Source organism: Lycium barbarum, chromosome 1 (genome assembly GCF_019175385.1).
Source record: "Lycium barbarum isolate Lr01 chromosome 1, ASM1917538v2, whole genome shotgun sequence".
In the NCBI taxonomy this organism is placed as follows: Eukaryota; Viridiplantae; Streptophyta; class Magnoliopsida; order Solanales; family Solanaceae; genus Lycium; species Lycium barbarum.
In genome coordinates, this window is record NC_083337.1 from 148,493,115 (window position 1) to 148,510,861 (window position 17,747).

Here is a 17,747-nt window from a genome sequence, read left to right on the forward strand (position 1 = left end):
AAATCCATTAGTGATTATATGTGTTTACCAATTGTGGGGGTGTAATAATATGAAAATCAGCCAAGTAGACCATAATGAAATTAAATCTGAGTTTATGGTTTGGAGTTGGCTAGTAATGAGGCTAAGATACTTCTTAGTGAGGATTGAAGTTGGGATAAAACCAACGTGTCTATATGTCCTGGTTTCCAAGCAGCGTTAGCTGTAGTGGAAAAATAAATCTTTTAATGGAAAAAATAGACATATCCGTTTGAGACATAAAGTGATAAAATGAATTATGTGATTTTTGAGGTGAATTTGGACGATTCACAAGACTAAAAGAAACATAGAGGGGAATGCGACTTTTGTCAATTTGAGATGATCAACAATGATGGTAACCCACCCTATGTGATTGGAGATCCCATGAATTAGGTTCATATGGGTAATAACAAGTCATAAGTTGATCAAGTATGCACTATTAAGTAGTCCATTCCTATGGTGTGTGAATATAGTGCTACTGCAAGGAGAGGTTGAGTTAAACTCTTAATCCAATTCAGATCCTTTATAGGTGGTGTATTGCTCTACAGAATACACTTGATAGGTGGTGTATTGCTCTACAGAATACATTTGATGATTGGAACTATATGAGTGTGGAGTGGCGTCGCTCCTATGAAATTGTGACAGAGTTCTAGAGCATTCATGAATATCAGGACACGCACATGGCCTCTTAGCGCAAAACCGCGATAACGACAAAGATTATGCGGGTATAATGTGATAAGACCATGGACTTACAAAAGAATTCTTGGTTCATATTCATATATAGAAGTTGTAAACTTTACCAATTATTCTGTAAGTATAATCTTATTTTATCTAGGTCTGGTTCATAGTCTACGCAACACCAGATTCGACGCATTATACTCATATGTGAAAACCCAGCAAAAACTTCTTATTTCATTCCGTTCCTTATTATTCTGAGATATGAGGGGGATTGTTGAAAAATCATATGACATCTCAAAAAGAATTACTATTATTTTCTAATATCTACAGTTACTACTGTAATAAACATTGACTATTGATTCTTAAATTCTTTAAATTGTCATTAGGACAATTACTATGCTGAGACCATTATTTGCTCCCAGCTTGCATACATTATTACTTGACCTTTCTCTTCATCAGGATCTATTCTTTAATGGTGCTAACTATTAGCCTTTTATTGGCATTTATCTAGAGATATCCGTTGGGATTCCACAACCATACAGTGAAGACATTTTCATCTATATAAAAAGTGAAGTCCTCCTCCTTTGGGCAGATGTTAAGCAAAAGTATTCCTACCATATTATAGTGTGTGCTGAGTTTTCTTTTTTAATCTTTGTTAGATTCTGATTCATAGTTTTGTACTAGAAGAGCTTGTTGAACCCTAAGGGATATATTCATATCGGATGAAATATCCTTAAGCATAGTGTATTAATTGACATGTTTCAAGCTTTCAAGAATTTCCTGTAAGGTTCGTGATCAAGTATTTTCCGATAAGATTCGTGATTAAGTATTTTCCATAAGATTTCCAACAAAAATGTACTCCTCCTGTATTTTTATTTGTCAAAAAGACATGATCCAAAATATTTGTTACTTTGGAAAATCAAGTTGCACTCTTACATAGAATATTTGAATTCGATATCAGAACAGATAGATACTGATTAAGAGCCTGTTTGGATGGACTTATGCCTATAAGCTGCAAACAGCTTATAAGCTAAAAAAAATAAGTTGGGGTAGTCTAACTTATTTTTTTGGGCTTATAAGCTGTTTTCAGCTTATAAGCTGCTTTAGATAAGTTAAGTCAAATGGGTCCAATTATTTTTTTGAGTTTATTTTAAACACAAAATGACTTTAAGCTGGCCAGCCAAACACTCAAAAAAGCTGAAAACAGCTTATAAGCAACTTATAAGTCAATCCAAACGGGCTCTAAATTGTTTATTTGATGTAAGACTGTTCATTTTTAGTTTTATAATATCTTCCTTTGTTGTGGGAGTTATCTCAATGCGTCATTTAATTAAGTTCATTAAATAAAATCTGATACAAGAACGAATTGCTGAAGTTATTAAGTTTCCATAAATTCTACAACATTCATCTAGTAAATATTTGTTGCATAACTCGTTTACCACTCAAAAGTTCATTTTTTCTAGATCTGCATATTATTGTAGTTTATTTTTTTCAACGTAGTTTCTTTTCAAATATGTTCTCTGTGCTTGAACTCGTCACAATACAAACTTATTTAAAGTAACCTTTATTTTGAAGAATTCGGAAATTGAGTTTACAGAGCAATGTTTTTAAAATTTTCAAAGCATACACTAGCTGCCTTTAATATCTTTGAATGACGCTAAGTATGTACATATCTTACCAGTGTGATTCTCAAAGATAATTTACGCTTTATGTTGGCATCGCATTTTTTTTTTTAGCTGCGAATGGTCAATAATAATACCTTGCTTTTGTATCCAGCTTATAAAGTAATAAAACATGAAATCTAAATATGTTTCCGCATTGCCACCATGCCTAAAAGAAATTAACCAGTAAAAAACACACGTAAAGAAAACATAGACTTTCGAAAGTTATACAAATTTAAATTATTTGCATGAAGGATGACATGAACGTTCAAATTTTGTATATAGAGGAGTCTAGAGCTTGGGTTCGAGTCCTGAAAATAAAAAAATTATTGATAAATAGAGGCAGAATTAATCGACGGTACCGAATACCAAATAATTATTTTAAACAATGAGGAGAGAGAAAATTGCATGACCTTGGAGAACAAAGCTTCCATATTAAGTAAGTTAATTGTGACCAAATATAAGTGTTTTTCTCCTAAATACTCTCCAATGGGGTTTTTCTTCTGCTGGCTTAGTATTTTATGGCCTCACTGTGCACCCTCTCCCCCTAGAACTCAACACCTTCCCACTATCCTACCCCACTGTCATTTTTTCCTTTAATAAATACTCTCACACACACAGAGTATCCCAAATCTAAGCTCTATATCATCATCACTAGTCCCCTGTTAGTAACTCTCCAATTAACCCTCACCAAGGACTAAAATCCTCTTAACAACAAAAGTTATCAGAGGGAAAAGTTATGTTTGGACATAATTATTAAATTCCTCTTGATCTTGCTAGGTTTGAGTAGTGAAGAAAATGGAAGGCATGGAGAGAAACAGTTTCAACCGTAGTAATAATGACTTGAAACACAAAAGCTGCTTCATGGCGAGACACATGAAAAAGTTGAGTAACAACAACAACAACAACAATGTTAACGAGTCATCATGGGATTATTATTATGGAAATGAAGATCATGGATTAATCTCCTGGCCTCCAAGATCTTACACATGTAGCTTTTGTAAAAGGGAATTCAAATCTGCTCAAGCACTTGGTGGACACATGAATGTTCATAGAAGAGATAGAGCCAGGTTGAGACAACACTCACCACCTAAAAATAATAGGTATTCTCTTCTAAACCTTAATGTTGATCCAAACACTAACCCTAACCCTAGTTTTTCATCATCATCACCATCACCCTCTCCTTCAAGAAAATTCTCACCTTTTACTTCAAGATTACTACCTCCTCAATCTACCACTTATAATAATGCTGGTGGTTCTCATGAAATAAGGATATGGGAAAAAGATGACCAGCTGATGAAGAGTACTGGAGAATTGGTAAACATGAAAAATGCTAAATTAGCACTTTGTGGGGTTGATGGGAAACTTGGTTCTTTCATGCAAGAAAAAGAATTTCTGAGATTGGACTTGGATATTGGCTTGTTCACTCAATCAAAACAGGATTTGGATCTGGAACTTCGACTAGGATACACTTAGACCAAATTCCTACAGCAATTAAGGTTTGTAAAAACAAGAAAAAGTATGATCAGGTGATGAAGTAATTCCATGAAGACCACCTTGACTGGCGTAGTGCTCTCTATTATTTTTTGTTTTTTGTTCTTTTTTTAAAAATTATATTCTCTTCCATATTATTGCCATGATTTAGCTATATATACATGGCAAGTAATATGGTTAATCTGTCTAAGGTAATTTCAACTTCTGCACTTCAGTGTCTCTTCTGTTGTGCTTAACTATATATTTTCATCGTAGTATATAGTTTTGCATTTTAAGATTAGTGTCTGATTCTTTTTTTGATATTGGGTGGCGTGAAACTCAAACCTATGATCTCTATTTGATTTGGTATCATATTGAAATGTGTAATCATCTCATCTAAAAACTGTTAGATAGCTCGAACACACTTTTATTTACTTAATTATGTCTTCAACAATCCTTTACGTTAAAATTGAATTTTTTTCACCACGTTAAAACTGAATTAGCTAGTTAACTGCTTAGTATGTGATCATTCTAACGGAATCTAACTTAAATTATATGGGGTTTTTAGAATTGATATGTTACAGATAAGAGTGTAGAGAAAAACTCAAGTCTAAGATACAAATTAACTTGGTACATCATCTGACAAGATGCAGTTTTCCACATAATATAGATTTTTGTTTTGCTATAAAAACAACGACGTTGTTTCCAGACCATGTTTATGAATTGTTTGATTTAAGTTACGTTAGACATGCTCCTACTAATGTTTAGAACATCAAGAAAGGTGGCTATGCGGCTTTGTTTAACGTACTATTAATATATTTGATATAAATATTGACCAACAAGTGGATCGATGCACTGCTTTATGCAATGTTTATAAGTACAATGTTGGAAAAGACATAATTTTCATTTTCATGACCTTGCAAGCATTTACAAGTGCATGGGCTGCACATGGGATAATGGTACATTTATCAGGAAAGTGAATTCACATGAAGTACCACTACTTCTGTTTGAATCATGCATCACCAGAAAAAAAGTTGTTCACTTTGTTGGAAACAAAGTGCCACACAACTGTTGATTAAAATAGAACTGATTCTCCGCATTACGACTTATGAGTCTCTCTTTTAATTCATCTTCTGGATTTTTTTTATATTTATAGAACCTTTAACCATTTAACTATCTCGTTGACACTATTAGAATACTCCTTTTGAAGAAGATAGTTAGGTACTGAAATATGACTAACTATACGCTCCAGTAATCATTTTTTCTACGTAACATAATAGTCGGCCTTTTTCATAACAAGAACTACCTCCGTCCTAATTTATGTGTTGCATTTTGATCGGGCACAATTTTTAAGAAAGAAATAACTTTTGAAATTTGTGATTTTTACTATTACGTCATAGATATTTGTGTTGCTATAAATGATTTTATTAAAGGTAAAATAAGAAGACTAAGTTAAATTGTTTCTAAAATAAAAAGACACTCCTATAATTCTTTTTGTAATTGGCTAAAGAGGAAAATACAATATAAATCAGGACAGACAGAGAAATACATAATAAAGTAGGTACAGGCAACTTGAGAAACAAATTGGTGACAAGCAGTTTATTGTACTTGAAAGTTAGATGCCAATGTTTATCATATATATGTACTCATGAATTAAATTGTTGACTGATGTTGAAAAAATTAAAGAGAGTTTATCCAAAATAAGGGACCAAGAAGCTTTGCCCCTGTGGTGTCATTGCTTTGTTTCTTGTCGGAGACTGGCAGCAGTGAGCTAGCAGCTGGCAAGTATTACAATTTACAAGTTTTCGTAATGAACAAATTGATACCTTTAATGTGTCTCTGCCTTTACAACATTTTATGTAGCTCACATGTTGTACTCTGATATTTCCTTAACGTTGTTAAGAGTTTAAATTGAAGAATGACAATTCCATCTGTTCAGAAGCTAGCAGTATTTGAATGGCCCACATACAATATAATTGAAGTCCTTAGTCAAATTATCTTTATTTTTTGAGAAATTGGCGTATATAGCTGTCAATCAAAATAATAGTCAGCAAATGTATTAAATATACATTTTAGATACACAAAAATATATACGTATATATTTTATATTTGACTAGCGAATGTAATTATTTTTTATTAATTGGCCAAAAGTGTAACTTAACCTTTTTTGAGCACATGCTAAGTCAAACAAAAACAACTTCGCGGGAAGGCACCCCTTTGACAAACTGGAAAAATAACTCGTGCTATCCATACCATATTAAATTAAAAACAACATTCATAAAGCCGTACATTTATTTCAAGAGGACTCACGCTGGCCTGTCAAGCCTTAGTAAAAAATTGCATTTTGCATGAAATTAAACCTCATGCTTTACCTCTTGCTCGCGTCCTTGTCAATTCTTTTGAGTTTTATTCTTGCAAACGAACTCTCTATACAAATTACTTACCACGTTAACTGTAACACTACTTGGTCAATATGCATGGTGTATGTGTGTATATAATAGCACTAAAAAAATGGATAGTTTGTGGAGGTTGAAAGTTACAATCTGGAGATTTTAGCCTCTTTTAGCAACTAGTTGAGGTTAAAACCTCCGCGAATTGCAACTTTCAACCTCCACAAATTACCCATTATTTTCTAATGTAGTCCCTATCATATGTAGTCTTTGAAAATAATTAACGTTGATTTCCTCAATTTACCATTAATGAAAAGATTTTATAACCACACAAATTATAGCATGTTTATAGCCAAAAGTTTAAATTTTTTTACAATCATACAAATGTTATATCATTTTAAAAACAACAAATTTCAAAAGATTTCATTTCTTTCTTAAATTTGGTGGTGATTCAAACTATGTTATATAAAGTGAAACGAAATACTATTAAGATTGGGGAGGGGAAGTAAGAGGGAGGGGGGATGAATTGTGAATGAATGAGTGTGGGTCATGATGAGATGCTTTTTCCCAAAATCTGATAGTTTACTTGTTCTCGACAAGTTCTGGTGTCAAAATGCATGATGACGTTTCCTTAAAAATAGAAGGGTAGCTGTTTTGGTCACTTTGAATACACATGACAAACAAACCCATACAATAGCTTTCCTGAATTAGTAAAGAGGGAACTTGCATACTTAATACATATTTATCAGACAGATATGGCCTTCACACTTTAACCTCACGCATCTCTGTGTGAAGGGTCTCTTTCTTCTCCTAACTCGCCTCAGCCCAGCACTTCTCTCTAAAGTATGTTTGAATAGTATCCTACTACATTCTAGTCAATCACTCTGTAAATCTGAAATAGATTGTCCTTTCATTTCGAGAAGCCTAGAGAGCTTTGAATCAGTAAAAGCGAATAAGATTTTCTTTTTTAAAGTTCCTATCTAGTCAAACATCTTTAAATAGTAATGATGATCACATAGATGGGATATTTATAGGTACTTTCCACATAAACCTTCTTAACACCTAAAAGTCATAAACTAACAGTACCCTGAGCACATGTAGTGGTTCTTTACGTGTGCTAAAAGTGACGAAGTGCCTGCCTAATCAACTGCTTCCATGCACTTATGATAGGTCTAATATGGAGTATTAGTTTACTCAACGTGGTTATTTTCCCTTTTTGACTCTTGTTGTTCCTTTATTTTGGTATGATCTTTTATGTACAAAATTTCCAGAAAAAAGACATGCTTACTAAACCCAGGGAAGAAATTGAGAAGGGGAATGAATAATTAATGTGGCTGGTTCCAACGTCCTAATTGTAATCATTTAACGTGAATCGTGATAGGCCCTTGTTATGATGCATTCACTTAAATGCCATGACAATGATTTCTCAAGACAGTACAGAATCTGAATAATTCCCAACCTCCAAAAAAGTACAAGCTGATATTTTAGAATACTCTTTTGGAATTATATTTTCTTTTCAATGAAAGCATCTTGGTCCGTAAAAATAATTTAGTTTGTGGATATAGTGGTAAATGGTAATATATCATTCTCTCTTGACCAATATAAGGAAAAAAACTGTTAAGACACACGAGAGGTTTCACCTTCAAAATCATTCACATCTCATACTATTAATTATATTTACAAAAATGATACCTAGCATGCTATATATGTTCACAAGGCGTATATTGCACGTTGCAGAAATGCCAATCCACCTAGATAGGTTATATAAATACACTTATGCATATTGAGCCAATTGATAGCCAATTATATATGATCAAGACTTTATCACAAGGTCCAATCATGTTAAGATAAAAAAACAAGACATCTCAGTTTCTATCATTACGAAAGAGGAGATTTCTAATTGGTTAGTTACAAGTAGTTCACTTAGCTTTTAGCATCTCTATAAGTTATATATACAATTTTTAGAAATACTTAAAATTTACCCAACTTAAAACAACTCCATACCTGCTGCAATTTACTTCTTCTTTTAGCAAACTCGATAACAAATAAAGGAATTAGCGAATCACCTCTTCTTCGACACTTCATTCTCTGCTTTTTGCTCTTACAACGTTTCATCGGAACCCTCCCTCCTCCTCAAGAATGTTTAATATCATTTGATCACCTATAACAGGAGGAATATGAAAATAAAATAAGAGATGCATGTTGGTCATAGTTTCAACTATTACATAAAGCTTCAAATTTATTGTTTGTTGGAATTTGTTCTGACTAGATAGAAATAAATACGAATAGAAGACGAGAATGCCACTGACTTGGCAGCCCTCAGATGTTGTAAGCTTATTGGACAAGTTCCAATCATTCATTTTTGTAGCTCTATGAGTTCTGAAGTTTGAGATTGACAAGTCTAACTTTTATACCCAAATATCTGAAGTTCGTCACACCAACTTCAGACATTCGGGTTTGTAGTTAGCTTTGACAACTCTAGACCCTAAACCCCTCTCCCCGAAAATATCGGACTCCTAAACCCTAAACCCCTCTCTCTCTTAGGCGACTTCATGGAGACTTGAGGCCTCCATGGCCGAATCTGCTTCTCCCCAGCTTCAAGCTGTGGGAGAGCCACCAACAAACCTTACGTATGCTTCGTTAATCCATAAAAATTCATCTCACCAACCATTAACCAGAACAATCTTGAAACCAATTGAATACATTCATGGAGAACCAACTATTAAATTCACAATGGAGGAATTGGATAGTTTTTCGATGGAAGAAGGCTTACACCAAGCAGTGATTATGAAGTTTGCACATAACAAACCAGATTTTCATGAGATGCGCAAGAATATTCCAAAACAATTTGATATCAAAGGGCGATGCAATATTGGACAGCTCGAGTTTCGGCACTTGCTTCTCAGGTTTGATTTATATGAAGATTTTGTGAAAGTTTTGTCCAAATCTGTTGGTTATATTAATGTTAATGGGGAAGCACATCAATTTAGAGTTTTCCCTTGGACTATTTTCTTTAATCCTAAGGAAGAAACCTCCATGGCGTTGGTATGGATTTCGTTTCCAGGGCTGCCGCCAAGTTTATTTGCCAAGAAATCCTTGTTATCAATAGCTTCTGCTGCTGGGAAACCGTTGGCAGTAGATAAAGCTACGCAAGAAAGGTCTAGGCCAAGCACTGCAAGGGTTAAAGTCATCCTTGACTTACTAAACAAGCATCCAAAGCGTATAAGGTTATTCTACGTGGATGAAAAGTCCGGAAAAGTTATAGAACACTATCAAGATTTTATCTATGATAATCTTCCAAACTATTGCACATGTTGCATGTTAGGTGTGGAATTGGCTAAACAAGTCAATTCTTTTGTTCACATAGTCGTGATGTAAGCGTTTACCTCATCATAGGAAATTCATTCCTATAAATAGGTAGCTTATGGTTCATTTGTAAGATATCATTAAGATCATTTGCTATACACATCCCAAGAGAGAAAAAATCTAAGAGAAATACTCTTAGTGAAAGGCCTAAGTAAGAGAAGGTCTTTGAGAGAATTTTCTGTGGTAAAATTCTTGAGTGTAATTGGGATTGGGGTTGTGAGGTTGAGTGTTGTAAACACTTGTAATATTTCTTCTTTAATAAGATCTGCAGCAGCAACGTGGACGTAGCTCTCACATTGAGGGTGAACCACTATAAATCTGTGTGTGCTATTTATTCTTCGCTTACATCACTGCGTAAGTAGGTTCTGTCTAAGGAGGTTGGTATTTAAGTGGTCCAGCTGTGACCCTCCAATCTTTCCTGGGAACCTGCTTACAAAGGTCGGATTTGGGATTCAAATCCTAACAACTGGTATCAGAGCAACAGGTTGTGTTGTGATTTAGAAACGATGGGAGGCGAAGATGGTACGACGCACGACATCGGTAAATTCGATGGTACAGATTTTGCGTTCTGGAGAATGCAAATTGAAGATTATTTATATGGCAGAAAGCTTCATGAACCTCTGAGTCCGAAACCAGAGGAGATGAAGCAAGCAGATTGGGATCTCCTCGACAGACAAGTTCTGGGAGTCATTCGACTGTCGCTGTTGAAGAACGTTGCTCACAACGTGGCAAAGGAGAAGACCACCGCAGATATGATGAAGGTATTGTCTGACATGTATGAGAAACCTTCGGCAAATAATAAGGTATTTCTCATGAAGAAACTATTTCATCTAAAGATGATGGAAAATGCTCATGTTGCTGCACACATAAATGAATTCAATACCATTGTAAATCAATTGTCATCGGTAAAAATTGATTTCGATGATGAAGTACAAGCTCTAATTTTGTTGGCATCCCTACCAAATAGTTGGGAGCCAATGAGAGCAGCGGTTAGTAATTCTGTCGGCAGTGACAAACTAAAGTTCAACGATGTTAGGGATCGTATCCTTGCTGAGGAGGTGCGCAGGACAGATTCGGGAGAGGCATCGACGAGTTCTGCTTTTAATGTTGAAAACAGAAGCAGAAATTATGACAGAAACTACAACCGAAATAGGGGCAGATCGAAGTCAAGGAATGGCAGGGGTCAATCCAGACCAGGACGAACACATGAGTGTTGGAACTGTGGAAAACCAGGTCACTTCAAGAAGAACTGCAGGGCACCAAAGAAGGAGGACAACAAGGGGGCTGGAATCAACGCTGCTACGGAAGACATTGGCGATGCGTTGTTGCTATCGGTTGACAGCCCGATAAACTCTTGGGTGCTTGACTCAGGAGCGTCCTTTCATACCACCCCACATCATGATATAATGACTAACTACGTGGCTGGGAATCTCAGCAAAGTTTATTTAGCCGATGGAGAGCCGCTAGACATTGTTGGCACGGGAGACATTAATTTGAAGATGTCAAATGGATCCTCGTGGAAGATTACAAAAGTTAGACATGTTCCAAAGCTGATGCGAAACCTGATTTCAGTAGGTCAGCTTGATGATGAGGGATATGATCTCAACTTTGGTAATGGGTCTTGGAAGGTGGCGAAAGGTGCTATGGTAGTTGGCCGAGGAAAGAAGATTGGCACTCTCTACATGACGGATAGCTGTCGTGATATTGTTGCTGTGGTTGACAACACAAAGAAGACAGATTTGTGGCATTGTCGGCTTGGGCATATCAGCCAGAAGGGGATGAAGCTGTTGGTGACAAATGGATTAATTCCGGAGCTGAAGACGGCGGACCTTCATACGTGTGAGAGCTGCATTCTCGGAAAACAAAAGCGAGTAAGCTTCTCAAGTGCAGGCAGAGAGTTGAAGGTCGAAAAGCTGGAATTGGTGCACACAGACGTGTGGGGACCTACCACTGTACCCTCCCTTGGAGGATCACACTACTACGTGACCTTCATTGATGATTCAACCAGGAAGGTATGGGTTTATTTTATGAAAAATAAATCCGATGTGTTTAGTGTATTCAAAAGATGGAAAGCCATGGTCGAGAATGAAACAAACCTCAAGTTGAAGTGTTTGAGGTCCGACAACGGCGGAGAATACACTGATGGTGATTTCAAACGGTACTGTGCCGATAATGGGATCAAGATGATGAAGACTATTCCTGGAACGCCGCAACAGAATGGAGTAGCCGAAAGAATGAACCGAACGTTGAACGAGCGTGCTCGGAGTATGAGAATACACTCTGGACTGCCCAAGACATTCTGGGCAGATGCAGTCAATACCGCAGCCTTCTTAATTAACCGAGGACCGTCAGTTCCCTTGGATTTCAGAATTCCAGAAGAAGTCTGGAGTGGCAAGAAGGTAAATCTTTCATTTCTGAAAGTGTTCGGTTGCTTATCATATGTTCATAATGATGATACGGCTAGAAGCAAGCTTGATCCAAAATCAAAGAAGTGTTACTTTATTGGCTATGGTGACACCGAGCTTGGGTACCGATTTTGGGATGAACAAAATCGGAAGATCATCCGAAACAGGAATGTTGTCTTTAACGAAGAGGTACTGTACAAAGACAAGCTGCAAAAGAATTCAGAATGTCAGGACAAGGAATCGGAAATAGTCGATTTGAGGGACTTCCCGACACCTGAGCCGCAGCCAGGTACAGCTGAGGCAGAGGAACAAACAATCCGAGAAGGTGCTGATGAAAGTGTTGATTCTGAAACAAATGAACAGACGCCAATCACAGAACTGCGTAGATCATCCAGGATCAGGAAGCCGCTTCACAGGTACTCTCCATCCCTCAACTACATTCTACTCACTGATAGAGGGGAGCCGGAATGTTATGAAGAAGCAATGCAAGTCGATGAATCGACTAAGTGGGAGCTGGCAATGAAGGATGAGATGGATTCACTATCGGCAAATCATACATGGGAATTATCCGAGATGCCAAAGGATAAGAAGGCATTGCAAAACAAATGGGTTTATCGGATAAAGGAAGAACCCAATGGAAGCAAGCGTTATAAAGCAAGGCTGGTTGCAAAGGGATTTCAACAGAAAGAAGGCATCGACTATACGGAGATCTTCTCTCCCGTAGTCAAGATGGTGACTATCAGAACTGTTCTTGGACTGGTAGCAAAGGAAAATCTACATCTGCAACAGATGGACGTGAAAACTACATTTCTTCACGGTGATCTAGACGAGGAAATCTACATGCGACAGCCGGAGGGATTCAAAGTCAAAGGAAAGGAGAATCTGGTGTGCAAACTTCAAAAGAGTCTGTACGGACTAAAACAGGCTCCAAGACAGTGGTATTTAAAGTTTGACAGCTTTATGAAGAAAGCTGATTTTTCAAGGTGCGAGGCAGATCACTGCTGTTACTTCAAAAAATTTGAAGACTCGTACATGATACTGCTACTCTATGTCGACGACATGCTAATCGTAGGAGCAAACCTACAGGAGATTGATCGGTTGAAAAAAGGGTTATCGGAAGAGTTTGAAATGAAGGATTTGGGAGCTGCAAAGCAAATCCTTGGGATGAGAATCGACCGAAGCAAGGAGGGCATTAAACTCTCACAAGAAGAATATGTGAGGAAAGTTATCAAAAGGTTCAACATGCATGATGCCAAGCCAGTCAGCACTCCCTTGGCTGGACACTTTCGGTTGTCAAAGGATCAGTCGCCGACAACCGAGGATGAGAAGAAGCAGATGGACAAGATACCTTATGCATCTGTAATCGGTAGTCTTATGTATGCAATGATATGTACAAGGCCTGACATTGCACATGCAGTGGGAGTTGTCAGCCGATTTATGAGCAATCCGGGAAAGCAACACTGGGAGGCTGTGAAGTGGATATTCAGATATCTGAAAGGCAGCTCGAGTTCAGCTCTGTATTTCCGAAAATCAAAAACAAGATTGCAAGGGTATGTTGATGCTGACAACGGTGGTGATATTGATAGCAAAAAGAGCACATCCGGGTATGTTTACACCTTCGGAGGTACTGCAATCTCTTGGGTTTCCAAGTTGCAAAAGATAATAGCTCTCTCTAGTTGTGAGGCTGAGTACGTTGCTGTGACGGAGGCCACAAAGGAAATGATGTGGCTACAATCTTTTCTGCGGGAATTGGATCAGGACCACGAGGGAAGTGTGCTATATTGTGATAGCCAAAGTGCCATTCATTTGGCAAAGAACCCGGTCTACCATGCTCGAACGAAGCACATACAACTCCGGTACCATTTCATTAGATCAGCTTTGGAAGATGGAGCGCTAGTGCTTGAGAAGATCGCAGGGAGTCAGAATCCAGCAGACATGCTGATAAAGGCAGTGACGATAGACAAACTGAAGCTATGCTCAGCTTCAGTTGGCCTGCACGAAGTATGAAATTAGGAAAGAGCTGCTGCATCGATCAAAGTGTGAAGACAAATTAAAATTAGTCTTCAAGTGGGAGATTTGTTAGGTGTGGAATTGGCTAAACAAGTCAATTCTTTTGTTCACATAGTCGTGATGTAAGCGCTTACCTCATCATAGGAAATTCATTCCTATAAATAGGTAGCTTATGGTTCATTTGTAAGATATCATTAAGATCATTTGCTATACACATCCCAAGAGAGAAAAAATCTAAGAGAAATACTCTTAGTGAAAGGCCTAAGTAAGAGAAGGTCTTTGAGAGAATTTTCTGTGGTAAAATTCTTGAGTGTAATTGGGATTGGGGTTGTGAGGTTGAGTGTTGTAAACACTTGTAATATTTCTTCTTTAATAAGATCTGCAGCAGCAACGTGGACGTAGCTCTCACATTGAGGGTGAACCACTATAAATCTGTGTGTGCTATTTATTCTTCGCTTACATCACTGCGTAAGTAGGTTCTGTCTAAGGAGGTTGGTATTTAAGTGGTCCAGCTGTGACCCTCCAATCTTTCCTGGGAACCTGCTTACAAAGGTCGGATTTGGGATTCAAATCCTAACATTGCAAGCATCAAGGACATGATGAATCCGTTTGTCGTTTACGATTGCAGAACCAACAGAATGATATGCTACAACATGCAGAACATGAAAATGATGAGCAAGCCAATGAGGAAAAATATCAAGGTGATTTGCGGCAGATGTTAAATGAGAAAAGGATGGCCACAAGTGATTTGGTGAATAGGGATGCCTCAAAAACTGATATGGTAGTACCTACTACTGTAGATACTAGAAAAGAATTAGTAGAGGCTGATGCTACAAAAACTAATTCAGCTGCTCAAGGCAATAAAGAAAATAATAATGAAAAGGCTGTAGAGACAAAAAATTATGATGGTTGGATTGTGGTAACGTATAAGAAACCTGCTGGAAATAGGATTGGATCGCCAAGTAAAGGAAATCGTCCAAGACCACAAGTTGCTACTGTTTCTAATCATCAAGAAGCCGAGAAAACTGATGCTAGATGTGCTGGGCTTGCTCGAATTACTTCTAGTGGAAACGAAGAGTTTCAAATGGTGAATGAAATGCAAGCTTGTGATTCTGGGCAGCGAAAAAGTGTGAAAGTTGACAATGAGCAGGCTGTGAAAGTTGCGGCGCAAGTTGAAAAATCTGGGCAACAATTAGTGTGTAACGAAGTTTTGAAAGAAGATGGCATGCTGGTGTAAGGGGATATACTGATAAGTATAATTCAGATGCTAAGGCGAATAAGATTAACTCGAATTCTCTTCCAGTTGTGTCAATTCAAAATGTTTTTCAAGCTATTGCAGGTGATTATTGTGGTGAAGAGGTACAGGGTATTGAGAAGCAACTGGAAGTCGTCGTTGATGATCCTCAACTAGTGGTTGCCGAAGATGTTCAGGATGTGGCTCAAGTAACATCCTTATCACCCGCAATTGCTAAAGTAATAGGGCAAGATTCAAATTCAAATATGAAATTCAAATCCATTGGAGTTCAAATATTGGAGAACATGAATCATGTCCATACACTGCCGAGGAACTTACTTACTAATCATGATACAAATCAATCCAAAGGGAGTTTAAATGCAACGGGGACGCCTATTTCGGTGCTTAATTTAGGCACAATGAACACCTCGGTGCAAGAGGGGAAACAAGGGGAAACGAGTGCTCCTAGGTGGGCAGATTTAGTTGAGGAAGAGAAGCATATTACTTCACCTCCTAGGAGTACGTTAAGTCCTCAAGCACCTGTATTTGTGCCTTCAAGTAAGACAAATCCATCTATGGCAGTGATAGGATTTAGGCCAAATACAACTGATGATATTGACTTGGGTGATGACATGTTCGATGGGGATGATGAGGATGATATGCTGGACTTATGCTTTGATAAGGTGGCCAAGGATGGGGATCTCTCACCTAGGCAACAAAGAAGTGGAAGCAACAAAAGCAAAAAGAAGACACATGGAAGACAACATAGTTGGGATGGCAAGGTGACAAATGAATTTGTTCCGAGGCATCTACCGATGCGACTAGAAAAGCAAAATCATATGACAGTGTCAACAACTTTAACAAGATCCAACAAATCCAAGAAGAATTGATGAACTATCAAGTGTTGTTGGACAAATTTGAAGAAGAAGACGAGAGAAATACTTCAGGTTACTTTATACGGGCAAACTATCTTTTTTAGTTCATACATATATAAAATGAAGTTTGAGGTTGATAACTCAACTTTATTCTTGGCTTTTATATTTTTACATTACTTAAGTATCCTCATTTGTAATATCATCATAGAGTGTATTATAAACTCTGTGATGATCATAAAATGCCTAGTTTTCTCTAGCTCTTATTTTCTTCATGCTTGTTAGTCAGTAGATGCTTTGTTACCTGATTAAGATTAGTAAGGTAAGACCTAGCCCCCCTTGCTTGTACTCTTATCTGTGAGGTTAACTTTTATTTATTAATAAAAAATAGCCCTAGGCACCTGCCTAGCGTATTCGCTTAAAAAAAAAAAAAATTCATGTTTTTTAAATTTTGATTATTTTTAAATAGGGAGTCCCAAAAATGGTTATTTGTGCACTTCCTCTAATCCCCGGCATTAGATCTTGTCAAACACCTAGCCCGATAAATTCCTATTGCAGAAGTGGCCCATTAGTACACTTGAAAATGGGCTGCGATTGAACTGGTCCTGGAACATTGTGTTTGTTCCATGCAATCCTATAGGCTATATGGAGCATTTTAAGAAAAAAACTCCTACATCAACCAAGCAACAAAAGTACATAATTATATATGGCTTCTATTTAACATGCCTAACTGCTTTGAGTGATATGAAAAAACGTGTCAAATATCATGAGATTTTTCTCAGGCCATATAGTGATAAGCCACAAATTTCGATTTATGTGTTGCTTTGACATAAAAATTATAATGTTCTCTGACATGATCTATCCAGTAATAAACGGGGGAAGGGGTGATGCTAACTGGATCTTATATGTCTTATAGATTTATATAAAATTCTAAATTATTTTTCTTAACATTTCTTAAGAAAGTATCCACCTGAAGTTCTTAAATTTTATAAAGCAAAGTATTCGCACGTATAAATAAGCCTCGATTTCTAGTATTTCTTTTGGGATGGGGTTAGGCACGTGAAAAGTTTTTTGTGGGATTGAAATCTTACATTTAAGTGGTACATATTGGTACTTGGTAGTATAGGTTGTGGCAACCATGAATTAAAATTTTGGGATAAGTTACACATTTGGCCGATCAGTAAAAAGTAATTATTCACTAGCCAAATATACAAAAAAATTACATTATTATGTATAAAACGTGTATATTTTGCATATTATATATTAACATACAAAAGATTTTCTGGATATAATTTTGATGGGCGAATATGCAGTGTAAAAATCACTTGAAATTTCATGCTCAAAGCTGGTAAAGCTTCAATAGAGGTAATCAACATGCTAGAAAAAGGTCACATCCCTTATAATGCAGTTATTTCTGAATGCAGGTCTCTCATTTGATGAAAATATTCAGGTCTGCTTCACTCGGCATAAGTTCTGTAACATTTATCTTCGGAAACTGAACTTTTGTTTCGCTCGGCATAAGTTCTATAGGAATTAAGTTGTGTAGCATTTTAAAATTTTGTTGTAGTGTTCAGAAATTAGAGTTGTACCTTTTGGGGCATATGTTCTTAATCCTTTATTTTTATGTTGAGTTTTGAAAGTTT

The 17,747-nt window shown here is 36.9% G+C and overlaps 1 protein-coding gene across 1 annotated transcript; it reads left to right on the forward strand.

Annotated features, from left to right (window-relative positions):
- Positions 1 to 2,897: 2,897 nt before the first annotated feature.
- LOC132614288 (transcriptional regulator SUPERMAN-like) lies at positions 2,898 to 4,214 on the forward strand. The gene has a single exon (XM_060328728.1). It carries the CDS (start codon positions 3,153 to 3,155, stop codon positions 3,828 to 3,830), a length of 678 nt encoding a protein of 225 aa, XP_060184711.1. The 5' UTR covers positions 2,898 to 3,152; the 3' UTR covers positions 3,831 to 4,214.
- The last annotated feature ends 13,533 nt before the right edge of the window (positions 4,215 to 17,747 follow it).

What these genes read in the sequence shown, in the direction of transcription:
- LOC132614288 (XM_060328728.1), top strand. Translation starts at nt 3,153, where the DNA reads ATGGAAGGCATGGAGAGAAACAGTTTCAACCGTAGTAATAATGACTTG.